The sequence below is a fragment of the Leptosomus discolor genome, chromosome 4, assembly GCF_034619465.1.
Source record: "Leptosomus discolor isolate bLepDis1 chromosome 4, bLepDis1.hap2, whole genome shotgun sequence".
Lineage (NCBI taxonomy): Eukaryota > Metazoa > Chordata > Aves > Leptosomiformes > Leptosomidae > Leptosomus > Leptosomus discolor.
In genome coordinates, this window is record NC_141394.1 from 23,676,280 (window position 1) to 23,698,779 (window position 22,500).

The 22,500-nt window shown below is 41.7% G+C and overlaps 1 protein-coding gene across 7 annotated transcripts; it reads left to right on the top strand.

Annotated features, from left to right (window-relative positions):
* Positions 1-786: 786 nt before the first annotated feature.
* Positions 787-22,462, top strand: INTS10 (integrator complex subunit 10). Of its 7 annotated transcripts, XM_086463761.1 has the most exons (19): positions 916-949; positions 2,018-2,085; positions 2,347-2,450; positions 3,483-3,715; positions 4,492-4,573; positions 4,880-5,020; positions 5,444-5,615; positions 6,063-6,232; positions 9,802-9,935; positions 10,676-10,832; positions 11,488-11,570; positions 12,385-12,537; positions 13,682-13,790; positions 14,172-14,251; positions 14,703-14,865; positions 15,927-16,020; positions 20,127-20,204; positions 20,846-20,907; positions 22,079-22,156. In XM_086463761.1, exons 2-19 carry the CDS (start codon positions 2,024-2,026, stop codon positions 22,102-22,104), a joined length of 2,103 nt encoding a protein of 700 aa, XP_086319887.1. In that variant the 5' UTR covers positions 916-949; positions 2,018-2,023; the 3' UTR covers positions 22,105-22,156. The 7 variants fall into 7 exon arrangements, with proteins under 7 accessions (XP_086319881.1, XP_086319882.1, XP_086319885.1 ...); XM_086463755.1 differs by lacking the exon at positions 20,846-20,907 and having other exon boundaries at positions 787-949; positions 3,483-3,622; positions 22,079-22,462; XM_086463756.1 differs by lacking the exon at positions 20,846-20,907 and having other exon boundaries at positions 821-949; positions 3,483-3,622; positions 10,679-10,832; positions 22,079-22,462.
* Positions 22,463-22,500: the final 38 nt, after the last annotated feature.

Here is a 22,500-nt window from a genome sequence, read left to right on the forward strand (position 1 = left end):
TCAGTTAGAAATTGTTGAAGGCTAGGTGCATTTCTGTGGTGAAAGGTCCTGCTTTCCCTTAGCATCTGCTGTCAGTGACCTTGGTACTCAGCTATAAAAACCTTTGAGAAGCAGAAGCCCCGCAGCAGTAGTATGGCCTTGGACTTTTGAAGTGGGCTTTGATTTGCAGCACCAACTGCAACCCTCAGTGATTCATACTCAGTTGCTGCGAAGTGCCATTATACCCATGACACCGCCCCCAAAGCCAAAAGGCAGGTTTTTCGTGTATAGCACGGCAGGTCTCCCACCAGCTATCGTACCAGCTGCCACGGGCTGAAGAGCAGGCCCCTTTCACCTTTGCTCCCAAAACTCCCTAAGGTCAGTCACAGGCTTCGGGAGCCCTAACTATTGCCTTGGGCTACACAAAGGCCGTAGTCCTTCCTACCCACACAGGCCCTCCTAACTCCCAAACCTCCTGCTCCACAGACCCTCCTCAGCCGAACCCCCGCCTCAAAGCCCTCGCACCTACCCCCTTGCCACTCCGGGCTCCTTGCCCCTCACTAGCTCCGGCCCAGCGGCCACCACAGAAGAGACACACCCCGGGACCGAGACAGCGGCAGAAGGACAGGAGACAGAGCAACATGGGCCAGGCGGAGCCGCCCCCCCAGCACCCAGACCCTGCCAGCGCCCACAAGCGACAGTCCTCCTGCCCGCTTCTACAATGGCGGCGACCGCACGCCCCCTCAGCCGCGCGCCGCCAGGGCGGGCCGGAGGAGCGGGAGAGACCGCCCCGGGGCCCCAGGGCGCATGCGCGCCGCCCAGCGGCCAGGCGGAGCGCAAGATGTCGGCGCAGGGGGATTGCGAGTTCCTGGTGAAGCGGGCCCGGGAGCTGGTGCCGGGGGACCTGTGGGCGGCCAAGGCCTGGCTCATCACGGCGCGGAGCCTCTACCCCGCCGACTTCAACATACAGGTGAGCGCCGCCGCCGCCGCCCCGGAGCGATAGAAAGGCGCGGAGCGCCGGTGTCCCACAGGGCCCTGCGGCGGCTGCTGCCTGACTGACTGGCGCTTTGGCCAATGGGGACGCTTGCCGCGGTGACGAGGACCGGGCAGCGCCTGCCATGGCGCTGTGTCGTCCGTCGCTCGCAGGGGCGGCTGCGGCGGGGTCCTGCCGGGGGTGCGGAGAAGGGCGGCTGCCCTGGCAGGGGCCAGGCCCAGCACCCGCGGCAGGGGCCGGGCACAGCGCCCTGACAGGCGTCCGGGCCTAGCACCGAGCTGGAGGCCTGGCCCAGCGCCCCCGGAGCTGTCCGGCCCAGCGCCCCGGCAGGGACCCGACTCTGCCCCCGCGTTTCGCAGCCGAACGCTCTTTTGCAAACTTTCTTGGTCGCATGTCCCTCCCCCTCGAACACCCAGGGCGGCTGGGCGAGACGGAGCCGTGCGGCGGCGGCGCCGCAGGGGTCTGGCTTCCCGCTGGGGTGCCCAGTGGTTAACAACGAAGTGGCGAGCTGGTGGCTGTTCCTTGGGTTTCCCTGAAGGGAAGTCGCCGCTGTGCGCGCTTTGCTGCGGGCCGGGTCCTGCGGGCTGCGAGGTGGAAGTGTTGGCTCTTTAGTGACTGAGGGGAAGGTCCCTTTCTGCCTCTTGTGTTTGCATGTAATGAAACGTTTGGGTTTGCTGTTGAAATAAAAATTAAATAGTCCTTTCTAATAGAAGTTTAAAGTAGCTCCCTTGCCAATGGCTTTTGTATGGGTTTTTGCATTGCATTTGACTGGAAACAAACCCTGGGCAAAGAAGTCTTTGAATTTTCACTAAGGTTTTTTTATTTGTGTAAAAATAAAGCCATCATGCTAATATTAGAGTACTTATCATCCAGAAGTTTATGCCTAATTTAATGTGTGATTAGATGGTCAAAACTCAGCTCCTAATTCCTACCGCAAATGTTGCAGTCCTTTCATTTTCTGTTATTCAGACTGCTGTGGCAAACTGGGGACAGTTTGCAGACTAGGACTAACGTGGTTCATAAATGTGTTCTTCTGTTTTGCAGTATGAGATGTACACTATTGAGAGGAATGCTGAAAGGACAGCATCTGCAGGCAGGCTGCTCTATGACATGTAAGTAATCAGAGCTGGAACTCTAAAATTATGCCAGGTGCTTGCTTCCATAAATGTCAAGAGTTTCCAAAAATATAACGTGAGTGTTCTTGGAAATCCATGTGAATAAATTAAGCTGAAAAGGTCTTATTAATTAAAAATAAACAGTAAAAGGGAAGGTTTTATTTTCCATTTGCCCATGCACATTCGTTCATAGGAAGGCTTTGTCTTGGAAACAGATTTTTGAGATCTCTGTGCATTTTTCATCTCAAACTATTACAGGTTTGTGAATTTTCCAGACCAACCTGCTGTATGGAGGGAAATCAGCGTTATTACATCAGCATTAAGGAATGACTCGCAGGACAAGCAGACACAATTTTTAAGAGGTAAAGGTTCTATTCAATAAAAAGGGAGAGTCCTGGAGGAATCTAAAGACAAGCCCTCTGGTTACATATCTAGCAGGGCAAATAAATGTCAATCTTTTTAACTTTGCTTGTGGGCTGCAGATTTTTTTTTCTCAGTTCAACCTTAGAGACTTTGTTCAGTGTGTTAGGCTTAGGAAGCACAAAGGGACATGAGAAGCCGATTCCCATTGCTTCGTCTCTGATATGGGTAGACTAAGTCTGCCAGAACAACAGGCACTTAGAAAAAGGATTGCATAGGGAATAAATGGAATGGGACTTGTGAATCATCATTGCAGAGACCAATGAATGGTCATAAAAATGGGATGAATTTGTATGTATGAAGTGAGGGTTATGAAAATGAACAGGGACCCAGGAGCTTGGCATTCACCTCTGGCAATCGCAGGCAGTTTTGAAAGCAGGATTTACACTTGACAGATTATAGTCTGCTATTTGAATATGTGCTTCAGAAGCTCTAAGGATAAGCAGTGTGTTAACTCTGTATACAGGCTGTTCCGGTTAAGGAAACATTTGATTTTTCATGGGGTGTGTTTATTTTTGAGACAAAATACATAGAATTGACGGGGAGAATATGTTGGTTTCTTTTTAGTATCTTGTTGGAAGTTTAAATGGAAAAAAACCTACCGTTTAGTAATCAAAGTGTTAATTGTAGAAGTGGAATGTAAGTAAAAAAATTAAATTAACATTCATGAAAAAGTACCTTAAAATGTCACATATTTAAGTATTAGGATTTTCAATATTCAGTCATTAGCAGTCTTGTTAATGCAAATTGCATGCACCCGAATAAGCACAGATAAATATTCATATGGTCTTGTCTGAAAGAAACAGCCACTTTTTTCCAGGCATAGGTACTAAAATCAGAAAAAAGTATAAGGAAATCTCTTTCACTCTGCATGGCAAGGTGATGTTGACTAGTCTTTTACCCTTTCTCAGTCACCATTAAGGTTCAGACATAGCAAGTTAAACTTTTTTTTTTTTTTTTTTTTTTTTAAAAAGGATTATTTGAAACCCTTCCTGGTCGGGTCCAGTGTGAAATGTTACTGAAGGCCACAGAGCAGTGTTTTAACACGTTAGAAAGGGCAGAAATGCTACTACTGCTACTGCGACGTTTCCCAGAGACTGTGGTGCAACACGGGGTAAGAGAAGAGAAGCTCATAGTAACTATTCAGGATATTGGCGTTCTGTTTCTTGGGATTTTGCTGAAACATTTTCCTTTGCCTAGTGAGAGGGTGAGTCTCTTTATTCATGTTTAATTGTGGTTAATAGCTCAGATTGCTGTATCTTGAGGTTATTACCAGGAAAGAATTGCGCAGAAAACAAATGGAAGCAGAGAAAACAATTTGGTTTTGTTTTGTAAATGCAGAGAATATTCTGTGCTTTTTGAAAAAGTCGAATAGCACAAAGAAGAGTGTAAAGGAGTATTGTAGCCTAAGAAAGAGTATTGCTTCAGCTTTTTGTTGGTAACCTCTCATTGGGGGCAGAGTGCTCTGAGGTTATAACTAGATTCTAACAAGCAGCATGTTTGCTTGGACTTACGAAACTGCAGCTGGAGCTGTTTAAATGATGACCTACTTTATTTAAGGACAGTTTAAGAATAGTTTAAGGACCGTAAAACCTGTTAGTTCTGAGACTAACACTAACATATTCTCATTCACACTAGCATCAGGCAGAGCGCACAGTCAGTTACTACAGCTTAGGTGACAAGCTGCAGCTTTCAGGCCTGGTACCTCCAGTGCTTTCAGCTGTCTGTGCACATCTCTACTGATACAGTCATGTGCACGGTTTTTTCTCCTGGTGTTGTTTTGCTGCCTTCTAGCATTGCTTTTCATCTGCTGTTAAGTAGGGGTAGTTTAACGATATATTTAGAGACTAGCACGTGCAGTTTCCATGTAGTGAATTGCCGCTCATGCATCCATTAAGTTATTGTTCAACTCCATTGACTCGCAGTTCAAAAAGTTTCTAAAACCATTGGTCCAGTGTTTGATTCTCAGCTCTGCTTACCCAGGTTGGCCTTGGAGAAACGTTATTAGATGCTGAAAGTATTGAAGACCAAGAATCCCCAGTGAATTGTTTTAGAAAATTATTTGGTAAGAAAGTATTAATGTTCTTGTTTTATTATACAACTTTCTAGTATGGCCAGATTCTGACTTCAGTCAAGATATTGATTAGAAAACCACTTTAGTCAGTAGAGGCTCTGGCCACATTAGGCCAGTCTGACTGTATGGTACAAACTGGTATCGGTCTTTCATGTGAGGTTCTTTCTGATCTTTTGGGCTGTATGGTCAGCCAGAGATGGAGGCTTACATTGCTGATTGAGAAACCTTACTTAGGACAAATAGAACAAAGAAAACTTCACAAACCTAAAGGATTTTTTTGTTTGTTTTCTATTTTAGTTTGTGACGTTCTTCCTCTAATAATTAACAACCCTGATGTTCGACTTCCTGCCAGCTTATTATATAAATATCTGAATAAAGCAGCAGAATTCTATATTAACTATGTAACTAGATCTACACAGACAGAAAGCCAATATCAAGGTGAGCGTATTTTTATGAAATTAACCTTTCTTGGGATGTATTTTAGTATTACCGAAGTGACGTACATAAATGAAGAATGCATTGCTTTTATGTAATGTACACTATAGACAAAGATTAATATTAGTATTGGATGCTTCTTAGTTCTTTGATACCAAAATACTTCACGATGCTTCAACTACTTAGTCATGATGCTCATGATGGTTCAACATGTGTACTGAGAGCTAGGACAAAAGGGCCAAGATCTCCTTATCCGGCCTAGCAGCTCTCTTGTATGAGGAGGCAGAAATGCCTCCTGCTCCCTCCTAGCCTTCTCAGTAAAGGATGGTTACCCCAAAAGCTCCCATGTACATTTTAATGTGTCTCCTTGAAAGTAAATCAGTTGGTTTGATTTCTTTATGAATAGAAAAATGTGCTGTTTCCTAGGTTCACAAGACTCCTCTGATATTATGTCTCCAAGCAAGCGTAGCTCTCAGAAATATGTGATAGATGGTCTCACAGAGAAATCATCCCAGATTACAGATCCTTGGGAGAGGCTATTTAAAATATTGTCTGTGGTGGGAATGAGATGTGAATGGCAAATGGACAAGGGAAGAAGGTGAGAAATGTGTACTTTTCTGGGTATTTGTTCTCAAGGAGAATTTGGCTTTTTCACTCTTAAGGAGATGGGTTGAAGAAGGATTTTAATGTGAGGACGTTCTGTGTAAACTCAGTTGCAGCTTTTCTTTCAAGACTGTACCCTGTAAAGCAAAAACGTAGATCCAGGGAGCACTTTCAAATTAGTCTCTAAACTAAATCTTTGTTGATGAAAGTCATGCATAAGAACTATGGTACTGTGAGGTATCCTTCCCTAGGTGCCTCAGCAAAGAGAAACATGGTGAATGTTCAGTGAAGTTTCACTGGTGTGCATTCCCAGCCTCCACTGACTTGCAGCTAGGGCGTTTCCTCAGCCAAAACATTCAGGTTTTCGTATTCATTATGCATTCTTTCCTTTAGTTTTGGAGTCTGTGTAACATCCTGAATTCTTTTTGTCTCTCTTCCTCAGAAGCTTTGGTGATATTTTGCATCGAATGAAAGACCTCTGCAGATATATCAGTAATTTTGACAGTGATGCACACGCTAAATATAAGAATCAAGTGGTGTATTCCACAATGTTGGTCTTCTTTAAAAATGCATTCCAGTATGTCAGCAACATCCAGCCATCGCTCTTCCAAGGTTAGTTGCTAGTATTTCAGCTTTTGCGAAGAATTCTTGGTGATTTCATTGATAATTGGTCTTTTGATACTGTCATCTTACAAAGGGAAAGGGTCTTTTTTAAAATTCCCCCTGGCCATTAGTCTTGCCAGCAGAAGTAGTTCATGACAACTGCTGTAGTGGATCAGACCAAAGATCAATCTAACTTAGCATTGTGGTTTCAGCCTTGGCCAGCAGCAGTTAGTTGTCTAGCAAAGAGAAAAGTAGCAGACCAGATGTTATGAGAAACATCCCTAGGGCTGATTCCATCAGCACCATGTTTGTTTCATTTTCTCCTCTGATTCTGTTTCTTTGAAGCTGACATTTTTCTGGCTTCCTTAAGTCAAAAGATTGTACAAAAAGCTTCCGCAAAATAAGTGAAGATATTTTTGCATACAAACACACAACAAATTTATAGTTAATGAAATAAAAAATGAATAGGAAAAGATTTCCTGAAATTCACAAGCTTCCAACTTTGCTTTCTTTGTATAGTTTAAGCATAATGCTTAAGGTGTGTGTTGCACGTTAAGCCTAATTTGTAATTAATTTGTAAATTGAACATTTAGAGTATGAATGTTACCTGTGCTTTTTCCTACCCGCTCACATCTGCATTTGGGGCATATCAGATTGCTTGGAACACCTTGGATTGCTACTTTAGGGATTGACTGGACTTTTCAGGGATGGCCCAGAAGCTGAGGGAAGTTCTTTAACCTCCGGTTTGTTTAGAATTTACTGAAATAAACAGCATCACAAAGAGGAATTTTCAGCTCTTAACAGTGTGCATTTCCTGCTTCTTCACTGTGGCCAGGGGATTCCTTGCAACAATAACAATTGTCACCATAGGTCATTAGTACTTATTGACACTACAATTACTGACTCATGATAAAATTACAGTTTTAATTCTGTGTGTTGTGTTCGTAAATTTCATCACAATTTCCTGCGCACGGAGCAAATGGTCATTGGAGTAATGAAGCACTTAATCCAAATGATGGGTTTTAAACAACTTTACAAAAAGTTGGGTAATCAGTCAAACAATGCCAGTAGGTAGCTAAGCTCAGAAGACAAATGAAATGGCAGCTTGTCTGCAAAGAACATGTAGTCACTTCAGTAAACACAGGAACTAGTTGAGTTGAGTTTTTTGTTCTCTCCAGATGAAAGAATACTTATGGTGGGGCAATGAGGTGCTTTAGCTGCTTGATTCTGAGTTGAGGAAGAAAGGAAGTAAACCACTGGTGAATATGTTCCTTTCTAAGTTATACAGTTGAGTATATTAAAGCTCATGTTTTCAGGCTGAGCCAGTGAAAAAAAGAACGTATGCTGAGGTAGCAGAGTGCAGTCCCTTTGGTGCAGCATTTCTGGTAACCTCTGTCATTTCCTGATACCAGGAAACTATTTCCAAGACGTCTTTTACTCATTCCTGCTTTAGCATTGAAGTCCAGTGGTACCTAGTGTCTTTCATATCCTTTCTATCATTGGGGTTTTTCCTCCTTCTCTTTGGAGAGCTTGCTGTAGAAATGTAGTCCCATACGTGTTTTGGAAACATAGTGGTGGGGAAAAAGGCTGTCTCCTTAATCCAGTAGCTCTGAGCTTTGATCTGTGACTTCCTTCTCATGTGCATGGACTTGCAAGAAACCTCTTGAGAGAAAACTTTTCAGTGCATTTCTCTTGCATAATTCATATCTGCCTTGCTGGAGGCTTGAGAAGTGAATGAGGCAATTCACACCTCTCATAACTTGCAGGCTTGCCTGCAGGCTTGGCAGCAGTTGCTATTTGGGCTGATGCTTTTAGGGGTTTATTTATAACACTCTGTGCTAGAAATCAGTCAAAACCTCTGTAAGCTTAGATTCTAGTGTTCGGTTAGACAGAAGAACACAGCATTGCTCTTCGTGTGGCTGTGTAACTTTCAGTAATGTCAGAGAAGTTTTGCAGCCCAAGTCAAGGGTGAGGTTAGGTTTGTTTTTATTTTAGGATTGGAGGTTTCAGAATAAAGTCTGCAGTGCGCTTGCCTGCTTCTGAGGAGAGAACATTTCTTTGGAGAGCAAAGCACTTAACTGGCATTCATTCAGATCGGTATGAGTAAAAGAAAAACCCACTCTTTTCTTCTCAGATGTTAGAAGTAGGCAGCTCTGGAGAGTCTAGTGATAAAACTCTTCCAGCATCCCAGTTGTGGTCCTTTCCTACCTGTTGGATGCTATTTTCTGCATTATGGCTTGACTCTTTTTTCGGTTCACACAGGTTAGATTCTGTCACAGCGGAATACATGATGGTACAGGAGTGGAGATTTCAATGTGTTGTAGCCTTTGTGTAGGGCACGTTTCAGTGGTGGTATTTAGTTTGAACTTAGTCAAAGGTTATTTGTTAATCCTGCCAGGTTGGTTGTTGCTTGTAACATTAACTTCTGTTGTGGTGGGCTCCCTACACATCACTCTTGAGTAGATGGGAAAAGCTTAATATAAGTTCTTGTTTGTCAAGAGATGAAATGGACTGTCCTTATACTAAGCGCTCAAGTTAGTTCTTAATGAACTAACTAATGAACTAAGGCCATCATAAATGAGGCCTTAGCTTCATATCTGTCTGCAAATAGAAACAGAAGAAATGCACATACTGAAAATACTTGTCCACACTACTGTCTTGTCTGGTGGAGATTTCAAAAAGGATAAACAGTTTAATGGATTTCCCCTTTCCTTTATATTTTTCTTCCCTGAGCTTTGCACATCTATATACAACTTGATTTTGCAAAAGGAGAAAATGTTTTCAGAAGGAAATCATTCTCCGTAGTGGCCATGTACCATGTTGTTAGAGATTAAGAAGTGTTGTTCCTATTTTATATCCAATGAAACTTAAGTACTGAGGTCTGAAATAACAGGTACCAGATCCCACCAGATGTTCTGTGACACCAGTGGAAGTAGAAATTATGTCTTCTGTGCTTCAAAGTGAGGCTTCTCTGGAGGCCTTGGGGAGTGATGATGGGCTCTGGCAGTCAATTAAAAGTTTAATTCTGTACACTGAAATCAGTGGGGGGAAAAGCTGATGCTGAGTGATCCTACCAGGGAAATCTTGTGATAAAATACACTCACTTCTTTGAGGCATCAGTCAGCATATTGCTTTGGTTTCTCAGGTGAATGTGTTGAGAATATTTCTGTGCTTCGTCACGTTTGTGGCTGTTAACTTCAGAGCCGTTCGTTCTGCTCACCTATTGAATAGTGGTACTTGTATGAAAGCAAATAATGCTCAATGAGAGAACACCTGCTGCCTGAGTATATCTTGTGGCTGCTCTGTACGAAAGGGATTCAAAGAGATTCTGAAGCTCTCGGGCAAACTCTTGTGACATCTGTTAAATTCTTTCTGACCTTTACCGTAAGGCTGCTTTGAGAAAACCATAGCTTTACCCGCATAGTTTAAGCTTATGCAACTTAAGTGAATTAATTTCACCTTGTTTTCTCTAGCATTATAATCATTACTTGTGAAGGAAACAAAACCAACTTGATATAGGCATGAGACCTTTCAGATCAGTTTAGAACAATCCTGAATTAATTTATCTTTAAATCCAGGTCCAAATGCTCCAAACCAAGCCCCACTGGTTCTTCTTGAGGATGTGGCCAACATCTATGGTGATACAGATATTGATCGTAACAAACACATACACAAAAAGAGAAAACTTGCTGAAGGAAGAGAAAAAACAATGGTAACTTTTCTAGACTTTTTTGTTCATAACAAGAATGGCATTGGTACTGGAATTTAGACAATAGTGGTTTTGACACAGATGTAATATTTTAGAGCTACCCTGGAATAGCTGTTTGACCACAATTTGCAAACAGATTTTTTTTGCTAAAGACAGCAAGAATAAAACAAATTTTGTAGCAGTTGCTGGAGTGAGTATTTTAACTTGAAGGAGTTGAACGGAGACTGCAGAAGCTGTTAAAAATGGTCATGTTCTACAGCTAAACCTCCCAATTAAGTGACTTTTTGTGATTGGAACTGTGAATACATCTGTTTCTTTAATGGTAGAAAATCACCATTTGATAAAATTTCTCTGCTGGTAGAAGTATGCACTTATACAAGAATTACATTTCCTTTGCGTTATGCCACTGTAGGCTTAAACTGAGTGATAAAGTGTGAAGTATGTATGTGCTTTAACAGATAATCTGGCTGAAGCTCCGTGGTGGTACGCCGTGTTTAACAGAATGAATTCTTCTGGATGCTGTTTATCACAACATACCACTGAGTTTCTTGGTAGCAAAAGAAATTGTTCTAATATTAAAGCAAGCCAAGCAAAAAGTCACTTAAAGGCACTTAAACTAGAGCCTTGGCATCTCTAGTACAGAATTGTTTTCTTGTGTTCAGTGGAACTTCTGTGACTTTAGAGTCCTTTGAAAAAATTATAAATCAAGAAGTGAATCTTTTTGTTTTAAACTGACTCTTAAGCAGAGCTCAGATGATGAGGATCCTTCTGGGAAGGCGCGAAGTCGACATATTACAGTAAACAAGGCAGATCTTGCAAACTCTATTGAAGTATTGGAGAGCTTTAAACTGGCAAGAGAGAGCTGGGAGCTGCTTTATTCTCTGGAATCACTCGACAAAGGTAAGGCAGAGTTGCATTTACGCTTTATCGCTGTGCACAGAAGTCACTTTACTATTGTTAAAATAGAATTCCTGTCATTGTGAATCCTTAAAATTGAATTTACTTTGGGTCCTGAGTTGTTTTTTTAATCTAAGTTCCAATAAGAAGCTTTATCAGTTGTTGTATTTATGAATATTTTATTCCTAGATTTCATTTCATTCTTTGTGGATCTTTGCTTATTCACCCCTGCATCTCTTGGAAGCAGGTTTTACTGAAGGAGCAGTTGGTTAGTAGTAGTGCTGATAATACTCAGTGAGGGTCTGCTGCTAATGGCTGCTTTAGTTCATGCTTAAAAAGATGTGTCATTACTGTCTCTCTCCCTTTCTGATAATATCTGGTATGATAATCTTGAAAACAAATTTCTCTTCTAAAAAGCAGACAAATAGTACCACCTAGCTGCTTTTAGATTTGTTGGACACTGTGAAGAGAAGTATAATCAAAATACGTTTGTATAGGAAAAGAGTATCCTGTATCTGAAAGATTTCACACTCTTGCTGTTTTGTTTTTTCTTTTTTAAATTCAGCTTTTTTATTTTTCTAGATAATTGACTTTTAACCCAAAGCTGTGAAATGCTTTGTTTTCTCTTTTACTTTTTCTCCTCTGACCACGTACACAGAGTTTACCAGAATTTGTTTGGCGTGGAAGACAGACACCTGGCTTTGGTTAAGAATCTTTCTTACAGACATGATCATCTACCAGGTAAAAAAATAATGTAAAAACTAGCAAAAATGACACCATTGCATTGCTCTTCCTTCTAGTGAATAGCTGTTCTCATTAGCCAGTTTGACTGCTTTAAGGGTCTACTGATTTCATCCTTGGAAGCATGACCCTTTTGGGGATGGCATCATACCGTTCTTACCACAAGCTAGGTACCCGACTTAGGATATTCCTGTCCCAATAGCTGTTTGTTGAGTCCAGCTTGTTTTGGCATATGGAAAAGACCTCTGCGCTGGCATTTTGACCAGTCTGTCAGTTCATTATATTGGAACACAATCAGAGAGAAGAATTTTCAAACAGCAGGAGACTTTAGCATGTCTCAGTTAAAATTTATCTTTCTCCTCAGGAATTAGGCTGACTGTACTCTTTCCAAATACCATCTCTAGAGCAAAGCTTGTTCTTTTATATTTTTGCTTTGGGCATCTCTTATTTTTGCCTGTACTTGTACCTGAACAAGAGCTATTTCAAACTTTGTTAGTCTAAATAAAGTAGTGATTAACTGTGGAGAGCATGATTATTTGTTTCAGTTCTAAATGCAATTTTGTAAACAGGCTTTTTAGAGCAGAATTCTGTTTGTCTTCTCCCTGCCTTGCAAGTGATCGATCCGCACTCCTGTACACAGTACATCACTGGAAAGTGTTGATTAAACGCTGCTGAATTAAAATTTTGAAGCCCTGTTAATTGGAAATGCTCTGTTTTTGAAAGCTTTCTGTATGGGTAGAAAGACAGAAATAAAAATTCCCGTTGTATACAGAAGACCCTAACACTGTCTTTTTATACCTTTTCTTTTTTAAAGGGGCAGTACAAAAAAGCCATTAGCAGCCTACATCACTTGGCAGCTCTTCAGGGCTCTCATTCTCCACAGCAAATTACAGGACAAGGATCACTAGAAAATCAGCGAGCGCTGATCCAGTTAGCATCGTGCCACTTTGCCCTTGGAGAATACCGGGTAGGTACAGTATTCCACACACTGGTCCTTCATCATCTGGCCCTGTGGTTCCCGTTTGTCATCTTCCTTTGAATTTTCCCGTTAGCCTGCTTTCGGCAGGGTATCGCACATAAGCCAGGGTCCACTGAAAAATCCGTGCTTGACAGGGAGAAGAATTGCCCTTCCTGGCACATTAACTGGCTGTCCATTAGCATCTCTCTTACCTAGTCTATTTGGTGGTTATGGTTTGGGGGGGTTTAGGTAGGTAATTAGCTTGTGGGGTTATAGCTACAAGTGTTTGAGTTGTCTGTAAATGTAACCTTAAATCTGAATCCCTTAACTTTACTGAAACAGTTTTAAATACTGAGGGAAAATTCTTAGGTACAGACTTCATGTGGCAGGAGAAAGAAAGGGTTTGTAGAAAAGAAACTGATCACCTTAAAAAAGAATTAGTTATCAGCTGACAGTGTGAGAGACTCCAGAACAATATCGTCTGGCCTGACCTCTGAACTTGTTTTACTTTTGCCATACATATTTGTGTTTTTAATGTTAGAGGAGTGCATGGTGGTCTGAGGCCAGGCAGTGTCAGCGCTAATAATAAAGGCTGGTTCTCTTAGGATCTAACGTCATCGCTCTACTGCTGGAGAAGTCTTTTTGTCCCTTCCAGTTTACTACTTTTTATTTGGCAATGTGATAATATATCCCCACAGACTTCTTACTGTCTCTAGGAAATAGCATTAAAAATTCATTGCATTTCTGTCATGCTGTCAGATTGCCATTTTCCTTTCTACTTTTACCATGGACAGAAGAAGCTTTTAAAAACTATTTGAAGAATTAATCTGAAAAATTAATCCTTCAAAATGAAATAGGTTTTGATTGCAGTTGTATTGATCTTACACTCTTGAAATGAAGAATGCCAATATGTGTTTTTCACAATTAAAATGATTTATGGAGGCTTTTGGAGATCATTTGATGACAGCTACGTCTTTTTACTCAGCCAAACTAAGTTACATGTTAAGTCCACTAAAGTTCTAACAGATAATTCTGTGATTTTTTTTTTTTTTTTCTTTTGTGGTGTCTGAAATTTTTAATCATCATTAACATATCTGAATTTTAAGAACTTTCATTTAGACTTAGCATTATCATGTCTCTCTTCTTTCTGTAGCAAACATGTGAAAAAGTGCTTGACCTCATGTGCTGTATTTTAATTCCAATACAAGAAGGAGGTAAAGTACAAGAGGAGCAACCTAAAGTCAAGTCTAAATTCAGGAAAGGTATGGAGTTGCTACTACCCTGAGCTCAGTGTCATCTCAGTTTTAGTTCACGTGTTTCAGTTGAGTGTGTAATTCTTCTCTTTTTGTATTACGAGAAGGGAGGAAGTTCTTCATCCCCTCTTGGTTTTGTGAGTGGTTTTCCTGCTGGTACCTATTACAGTATATTGGTGACAAAGTCCTACCGCAGGAAAAGAGAAATGAAGAAAAAAAATTTAAAATGTGTAACTTCATGTTCTGAATCATTGGTAACTTACCTTCAAAGCTTTCCTCCCTACCTGAGATTTGGCAATTGTATGTTTATCTTGCTCCATTTTAATTTATTTCAAACTTATATAATCATGAGACCCCTAAAGAAGTGTAAGCTAAACTGTTCTGTTGCAGGGTCTGATTTGAAGCTTTGGCCATGTACCAGTAGAGCTATCATGCCTTACTGCCTTCATCTGTTGTTAGCTTGTTTCAAGGTAAGCTGTAGTCAAGGCTTCAAATTCTGTTGTGTGTCCAAGGCCTAGTTTATGTATCGGGGGTCCTGAAACTGCATGGCCTTAGTCATGTGACTAGGTGTGAGGGGCTGTGCCTAAATGAGTTTGTGGAGGGTCTTTTTTTGAGGGGGAGGGTTTGGTCTCTCTCTTTTTTTTTTTCCTCTTCTATCCATTTTAGTTTTGGGCAGAGGACATACAGTTAATCTCCAAATATTTTGTCTGTATTCAAACTTCCCACAGGTCAGTGGAGAGAATTTGGTATTTTGGCTGGAAATTTTCAATGTATTTTAGATGTGTGTATTAGGGCAGAATGAAATATGCTCCTAAAGAACTTCTTTTGTATTTGCACAGATGTAGGTGAGATGAATCCCATGTATTTATAAAAGGAACATGTGTTTCCTGATTGTGTCAATGTCAATTTTTTTCCTTGAAGCTCAGAGCTTTCACAGACAGCAGAGATGACATGGCCCTGGGCCACGTAGTTGTTCTGCTTCAGCATGAGTGGCCAAGGGGTGAGAACTTGTTCCTGAAAGCCATCAACAAAATCTGCCAACAAGGAAACTTCCAGTATGAGAATTTTTTCAACTATGTCACAAGTATCCTTTCTCTAACGAAGTATGTCTTTCACATCCAAAACTATGTGCTGGGGTGTTGAAAAAGCTGTTAGATAGTTTCAGCAGCAGCTCTTTCTGTGAGTGATATTCAGTATTTATTTCCATACCACACAAGCCTCTCGTTATAGGTGACAGTGCACAGTGGACTACAAATACGCCTCCTGTCACCTGTTCTGGCACTTGGAAGTACCCCTAAGTGCTGCAATTGTACTTCCATGCAGAAAAACAGCAGCAGCTCAGGCTGCTCGTGTGGGTGATGGCAGTCTTTTCAGTAAGATACACAGGGCATTATACTACAGGGCTGTTAACAAAAACGATAAAGTGGTACCTCTGCTTCAGAGTTGAACAATTTTGGCGGCTGTTTATGAAATGCTTTGTGTGGGTAACATTTTTGGGTTGAGTAAGATAATGAGGTATGTCAGAGTTCCTGCAAAGCATGTCTTGTTTCTGTATTCAGGTATCTGACATACGCTTTGATCAGCATATATGCACGTGGGCAGTTTAGTGTTCAACCTAAGTAGGCATCCAGCCATGGTCCCCAGGAAGCAAGGGGTCTAACTCCCATCTGAGACAACTGAAAAAGCTGTGAAGGAAAAAAGAGAAGAAAAGCTAAATAAGGCACCAAAATAGAAAACTTACAAGAGTGGTATGTGCCGCCATGGTGGAGTTTCCTTCAGTCCCAGCCTCAGTATGCACTGCTTTAATAACCTGCAATGCAGGAAAAGGAAGTAAAAACAAGCAGGGAATTTGTTTGGAGAGATGAGCTTTCTTTACCCCTGTCTGACTGTACATATGAAGAAATGAAGAAAGAAAAGAAATTGACTGGTGTGTATGTGTTTTGTGCTTTAAAAAGCCATTTCTTATGAATTTGTGGAGGATTAGGAATACATGCTGTGATCTTCTTTGTCACTTTTAAGAATGAAATACTTTAATAGCTGTTCATTTTGACTGTCCTTTCAGCAATGTGGCTTCAGATGTGAGGGATAAGAAGGAATGTTCTGTATCATTTTTTCCCCTACTTAAATCTTTAACGTTTTCTTCAGATATTGATATGTTGGAGGAATTTGCTTATTTAAGAACACAGGAAGGAGGGAAAATTCATCTGGAACTGCTGCCAAATCAAGCAATGTTGATCAAGTAAGGATAAAATTGCATTTGCTGTTTTCTTCGGGGGGAAAAAAAGGGAGTATGTTCTGGTTATCTTTGCTTTCATGTAATCTTCTGGATAGCGAGTTTGTCATGTCTTTGAGTTTAAATTTAAGGAGTTGGCTAAAGAGTTCAAACAAGGCTGAGAGTTTCTTTTTCTGATTCTCCTGCTGATCTGTGAATGCTTTTTTGGGATTCTTCAACTTTAAACTCCTGCTTTTACAGAACTTTATTTTTAAGTGTGGCATTTGCTTTAGAATGATTCATACTCATTCTGCGATTCTATTTCTTCCCTGTGAGGGTGGTGAGGCACTGGAACAGGTTGCCCAGAGAATCTGTGGCTGCCCCCTCCCTGGCAGTGTTCAAGCCCAGGCTGGATGGGGCTTCGAGCAACCTGGTCTGGTGGAGGTGTCCCTGCCCATGGTGGGGGGGTTGGAACTGGGTGATCTTTGAGGTCCCTTCCAACCCAAACCGTCTGTGAGTCTGTGGTATTAACGTGATTACAGTATTGCTCTTTCAACCAGACACTTACTTTGCAGGAATTCTTAAATAATCAGGCATGAGTGCAAGGTGTTGTTAATAATTTTGCTGAACAGTATTGCAGCACAGAAAGCGCTATTCGTTGTAAACAAAGTTATGAAAGACCGCTGAATGATGAAAACCTTAGGTATAAAACATAAGTTAAGTTACACTGCAGGCACACTCTAATAACCGTTCTGTCAGAACTAGCAGGTCATCTCTTGCTATGTACTGAACAAGCTTATTCTGCTTAGCTTATTACAAGATGCTGAAGGAAATTAATAATTTGGATTAACTTCCTAGGTGTTAGTTTTGAGTCAAGACTGAACAAGTATCTGCTACAGGGTTTTAGTTGCAGAATGTTTTGGAATATCCTGGCTGTTTATTAGAACTTGTGGTATTTTCTTTTATAAGAAGGCGACTGCTAAAGTTTGTTGAAATTCCAGCTTGGGTCAGTGTATTCTGGCTGTTCACTAACTAGAAATGGGCTAAAGTTTTAAAATAATGGGAGCCTTAACATTAGACAACTGGATCCAAATTTGGACTAGTGAATAGACTTTCCAGAGTTCTAGGTAACTGACACAAAAATGAGATACTAGGTGTAATTAAAGAAAAGAAAAGAAGAAATATAAATGTTTAATTATGTGACAGAGAATTCTCTCTTTTAAGCTCTAGATTTTCAAACTCTTACCCTTGCTATATCTCACTGCTTGTAACCAGCTGTATGAAAACAAGAATCAGGGTATGCTGCACTACGTATGATGTTAAGTAATAAGCTTTGTCAGGAGGAGGGCTTAGCACTGAAGACTACGCCTAGTTACTTCTTAGCTGCTATCTCAAGTTAGTTACAATAGTTCAGCACTTTCTCTGCATCACAGCTTTTATTTTGATTGGCGTGGTAGCTGTTACTTGCTGTTCTGACCCTGCCAGTCAGGAATTAGGTAGCAAGCAGCGTTTCTAGCAAGACAAAAATCTCTCTTTGACCGCCTTTTGACCGGTGTTATGTTTCCTGAATGATGGAAATGCTTGTAGAAGACAGGTCCATTTCTTTGTGCTTATTGAGCTGAAACAGTCAAATATCCTGTCCAGCAGGAGAAGCTGTGTATAGTGTCTTTTATGTGGCTGAGATGTGTAGGACAGGAACCATTTCATCGGAGAGCTGATGGGAGGGGGAGCTCAGGTCATAGTTTGCTCATTGGAGATGACGTCTACTCCCCGAGTACCCCAGATTTTTTTAGCTGGACTGGCTGTGAGGCTTAGGGATGGTGTCACCCAAAAGCGTTGACCTCAGAAGCACTGGTTAGCTCATGGCCTTCTCCAGCGAGGTTTTTAGATAGTGTGCCCTGTTTCCTGGGATGCTGGTTGGTAGGCTCAAAACCTGTAGACTGGCTTTCATCGTTCAAAACTATCACCAGTTTTGGTTGAATGAGCTGCTGCACCATCCTCCCGATAATTAGCAGAGGCAGCTGAGATACTGTTCAGTCATGCCCAGGAAGACTCTTGAGTTTGCCACAGCAGCCCAAAGACGAAGCAGTTGCTCCTTTGCCTGATCTTTCCTTGCCATAAATGTACGTAGCAATCCTGCATCTTAATTGATGTGAAACGTATTACAGATACTGTATGGTTTTTATAAGGACAGCTTTTTGGTTTGTGACTTACAGGACATTTTCGCCCCAAGTGACGTCTACAATCTTCTTCCAGTACTTTTCCTTAGTACCTTATACTTTATAGGCCATTAGATTCATTTTTCTGAACGCAGGAAAGCAAACTGCAATGTGGTTTTCAAAAGCTGAAGTAAGATCTTGGTAGCCTGCAGACTTACAGTTGGCTCCTGCAAAATATATATAGAGCTTGTAAGCTTTCCCTTTGCTTGTGTCCGTTGTGGGAATATGAAGGTCCATGGTTTTGGTTTTAAGTGGTGATATAGTCAGCTCATTCTGTTTGAAGTGTCAGCAAGACTTCTACAATGAGCCCTGAATTCAACCACTAAGTGCTTTTGAACCCCATTCCAGACAAGCCAAGTTTCATAGTTTTACTGATTATACATGTCAGTAGTGGCAGCGCTAGCTAGTGAGGTTAAAGAGGAAAAGAACAATATGCAAGAAATGAGTGATAAATATCATGCTTCTCTTTTTTTAACAAATCTTACTCAAATTAGTCTAATCTTAGACTACCAAACTGTGTAAACTTGATGTGAAAGCTGTTGCATGTTCTGCCTCTACTCACATTCCCATTGCATCTGCCCTTGGGGACAGAGGAGGAAAGGTTCAGTTGGTTTGAAGTGAAACAAAGTATCTTGAAAGTGTAATTTTTATTCTGATTGCGCACTTGCGTCTGTTTAGTTCTGACTGCAGATTCTTGCAAACAGTAACAAAGACACAGTTGCGCAGAATCCCTTTTTGCAAACATCTGCAGCTCTGGGACCAGTAACATCTTGTGTTCCTTTCAGTTTCCCTGTCCATTTTTGCAAGTACTGCACTTATGCCAAGAACTCTTGAAAAATTATCTCATTGGATTGAATAATTCTTGTGGATATTTTCTTTCAGGTTATTGTAGCTGTATTGTAGAGTGTTTCTGTACTACTAAAATGTCCCATCTTTATTTGACATTTATAAGCATAGCACTCGCTCCATCCATATTCATTAATATATTGTAGATACTAACCAACGTGCCCACCTGTGAGATCCAAAGGTAGGCACCTAACTTGGTATTACAGGTATGTCAGTGCGAGTCTTGCTTCTCTGCTCCCTCCTTAGCATCGGTGGGGGTGAACGATGGCTCAGTACTCGGGTGCCTCCTTAGGTGGGGCATTGGATTTGCTCTAGGCCGGACGTGTGAGGTGGTTACCTTGTGTGATAGATAGCGTCACAGGTGTAAGGACTTGGCGTCACAGAGAAGACAAACTGTCTTTCAGCTGAGACATCTTTTGGTGGCTAGTTCATGTGGCCCTGGTCATAAATGGGAGGTTGCTCTGAGCGGGCATTTGTGCTCTGACATTGTGCCATCCTCCAGCAGCCATTTTTGTATGCGGTTTGAATTTGAAAAGGTGAAAAAGGCCATGTGTGGGTTAATGAAAAGATACTTAGGCAACCTGTGACAAACACTGTCATGTACTCAACTTGGCCAGTACTCGCTGTGCATGCACTCGGCTTGAGCTCAGCAGCAAATCCCTTAACTCCAAGTTGTGGGCTCTCCCAGTTCGCTGACACGCTCCTGCCGGCTCTGCTGTGGTATCTGCAGTGCTCCTCTGATGAAATCTTTTCTGATTGACACGCTTCCTGGGAAGAGCTATGACAGTTCATCATAGTACAACTGTGAATTGTTTTTGCACCTACTGCTGTCCTTTCTCCTGGTGTAACTGTCCAAAAATATGTGTATATACTTAGACCACAGCTGCAGAACAGCCTTGCAATGAAATCTGGGGATACTTGCATGTCTGATGCTGTTAGGGTCCTGCACCCTATGCCATGTGGTCTCACCCTAGTTCTTTGTTGCTCCTTTTTCTGGAGAGTTGCTTTACACCAGAGGGGGAGTCGGTGTGTGGGTGTTTGAATGCTGCTATTTGCTGTTTTTTAAAGGACTTCTAGCCCTCCCATGGGGTTACTGCAGCAGGAATTCATACCTGTGCTACAGCCCAGCATACAGACTGCTGACAGGTACCAAGTGGAAAAACCCTGCTCATAGTGTGCTGTGTTTTGTCAACATGTTTTACTGCCCATGGTTTTCAGCAATTTGTTACTCAATATTTATCTTTTTGTTTTCTCCATTTGTGCCTACATTGCCTGGCATACCATGTTGTTCTACTATAACATTTATTTTTCTTTTTCCCATAAGTTGCCAGTATCTGTGTCCTTTCAATTTAATAATCACTGTTGAATTTAAACAAAAATGGAGAAATCACCCCAAATGATACTGATGTTCAACCGCGTATTAGCAAGAGTATAACCCCCTTTTTTTCAAGATACTGTTTACTGGATCCGTTTGTAGCTACTTTTCTTCATTTAAGTTGTTCTGAATTCTGTTTTCCAGCTGTTACATGACACACATCTTCAAAAGCGCTGCTGGCTTGCTCAGTAGCTGTAGGTTACATATTCTCCTTTAGGTTGTAACTGACCATAGCACTCAGCTGCCAGCAGTGTTGAAGACAGTAAAGATGGAAAAAAGGGCTTATCCTGTAACCTCTGAATAAGCTGGAGTATTTTCAGTGCGGTTTTGCTTCGCTCTGCCTAGCTCATCAATGAATTGCCCAGTAGTCTCCAGGCTAGTCTGTTCTTTGCCTTTTCCACGTGTTACACAGGTCTCTACTGTTTTGGCAGAGAAGTCTCTTCTCAAATGCTGGACTTGCTGATTTAAGTGAAGGTGGGGTGATACTGTTGGTGACAGTCATTCCCAGACTTTTCCCTTTCTCGTTTCCAGCATCTCTGGATAGGCATAGCGGGCTTGCTGGGTTTGGTCCAGCTCTTCCCTTCTTACCCATGACTCGGAACTTGTCTTATCGTTAGCATTATGCTTTTCTCTCTCGTTTATGGTGCTCTGTTAGTACTGCTCAGGCTCTCGTTTCAGGGCATATCTTTTGCTTCCCTTCCCAAGCAGGGCTTGCAGGTAGATGTTACAAAGTCTTGATCTTACTTACCCAGTTCTGGACCAGTGCAAGTAAAGTGTAGTGCTTTGGTGCTGCTGTTTTAAGGACAAGATTTAGGTATTGAGTGCTACAGGCCAGCGTGAGGACAAAGAACTGTTCGTAAGAATGGCCTTTAACAGGGCAATAACCCAAGAGTTTCCCCAGCCAGCATTGCTTTAGCTTGCTCAGTAGCTGGACCTTTGTTCTGTTTGAAAACAAGTCCTGAACTTCTGCTCAGAATAAATGTGATCCCTGTGTGCTGTGTAGTATCTCCACAGAGCTGGCTTCTACTGATGCAGACTCACAGCCTGGCTTGATTTGGGCTTTGTGTTGGCCTGTGAAGTGTTCACTGCACCTTCCTTTACTCAAAGACTTACCAGTGCCCACAGGACTATATAGCTCCTTCCTGCACTCTCCTACTGGTACAAGATGCCCTCTGCTCTTTATGGGGGCAGCCATCTGTCCCCTTCCTCCAGAGAAAGCAGGTTCATCTTTTCACTCTTTCCCCAGCCATTTATAGAAGTGATTACAAGGATGAAGTGGCCTGGGCAGCAAAGGTAGAAAGAAAAACCCAATTCCTTTCCCTAAGCAATGTACCTGCTGGGTTAAGAGAATAAACTTTCCTGTTAGCCAGAACAGCAACATTTCCCTCTGCCCCAGTCATAATGAAAGCAGTGAGAACATAGACTTTTATGAAACTTCTAACTGTTGAAAGACTTGTAAGCTACTAAACGCATCATTTTTAAAAAACAGCATAGCACAGGCTATTTCACTCTCCTTATATAAACTCAGGTATGGACAGCAGATACATAGTAAGTGACATGCAGCACCTTTCAAATTACTGTAGTGCACCAAATAACCATTATTTGACTTTGTCTCTCTCTCTCTCTCTCTCCTTCATGGCTTAAGGCATCATACAGTTACCCGGGGTATAACTAAAGGAGTGAAAGAAGATTTCCGCCTGGCCATGGAGCGCCAGGTCTCGCGCTGTGGGGAAAATCTCATGGTGGTCTTGCATAGATTCTGCATTAATGAGAAAATACTGCTGCTTCAGACTCTTGCTTGAATGGACTGGATCATGATGCAGTGTCTCTTACGGAGAGAGGGGAAGGCTCTTAATCATATGAACAGCAGTATGGCAGTGGAAAATCACTTGTCCAGAGAGTCCAAGAAGTTCCCTGTGAGTTACAGGTTCTGCAATACACAAACACTACTCAGTGTTTGTTCACCACTTAGTTTTTTTATGTGGGTAGATCAAACTTTATAAATAAAACTTTAAGAAGTCTTCTGTAATGTCCTGTGTGTTTGGGTTTTTTTTTCATAGGATTATA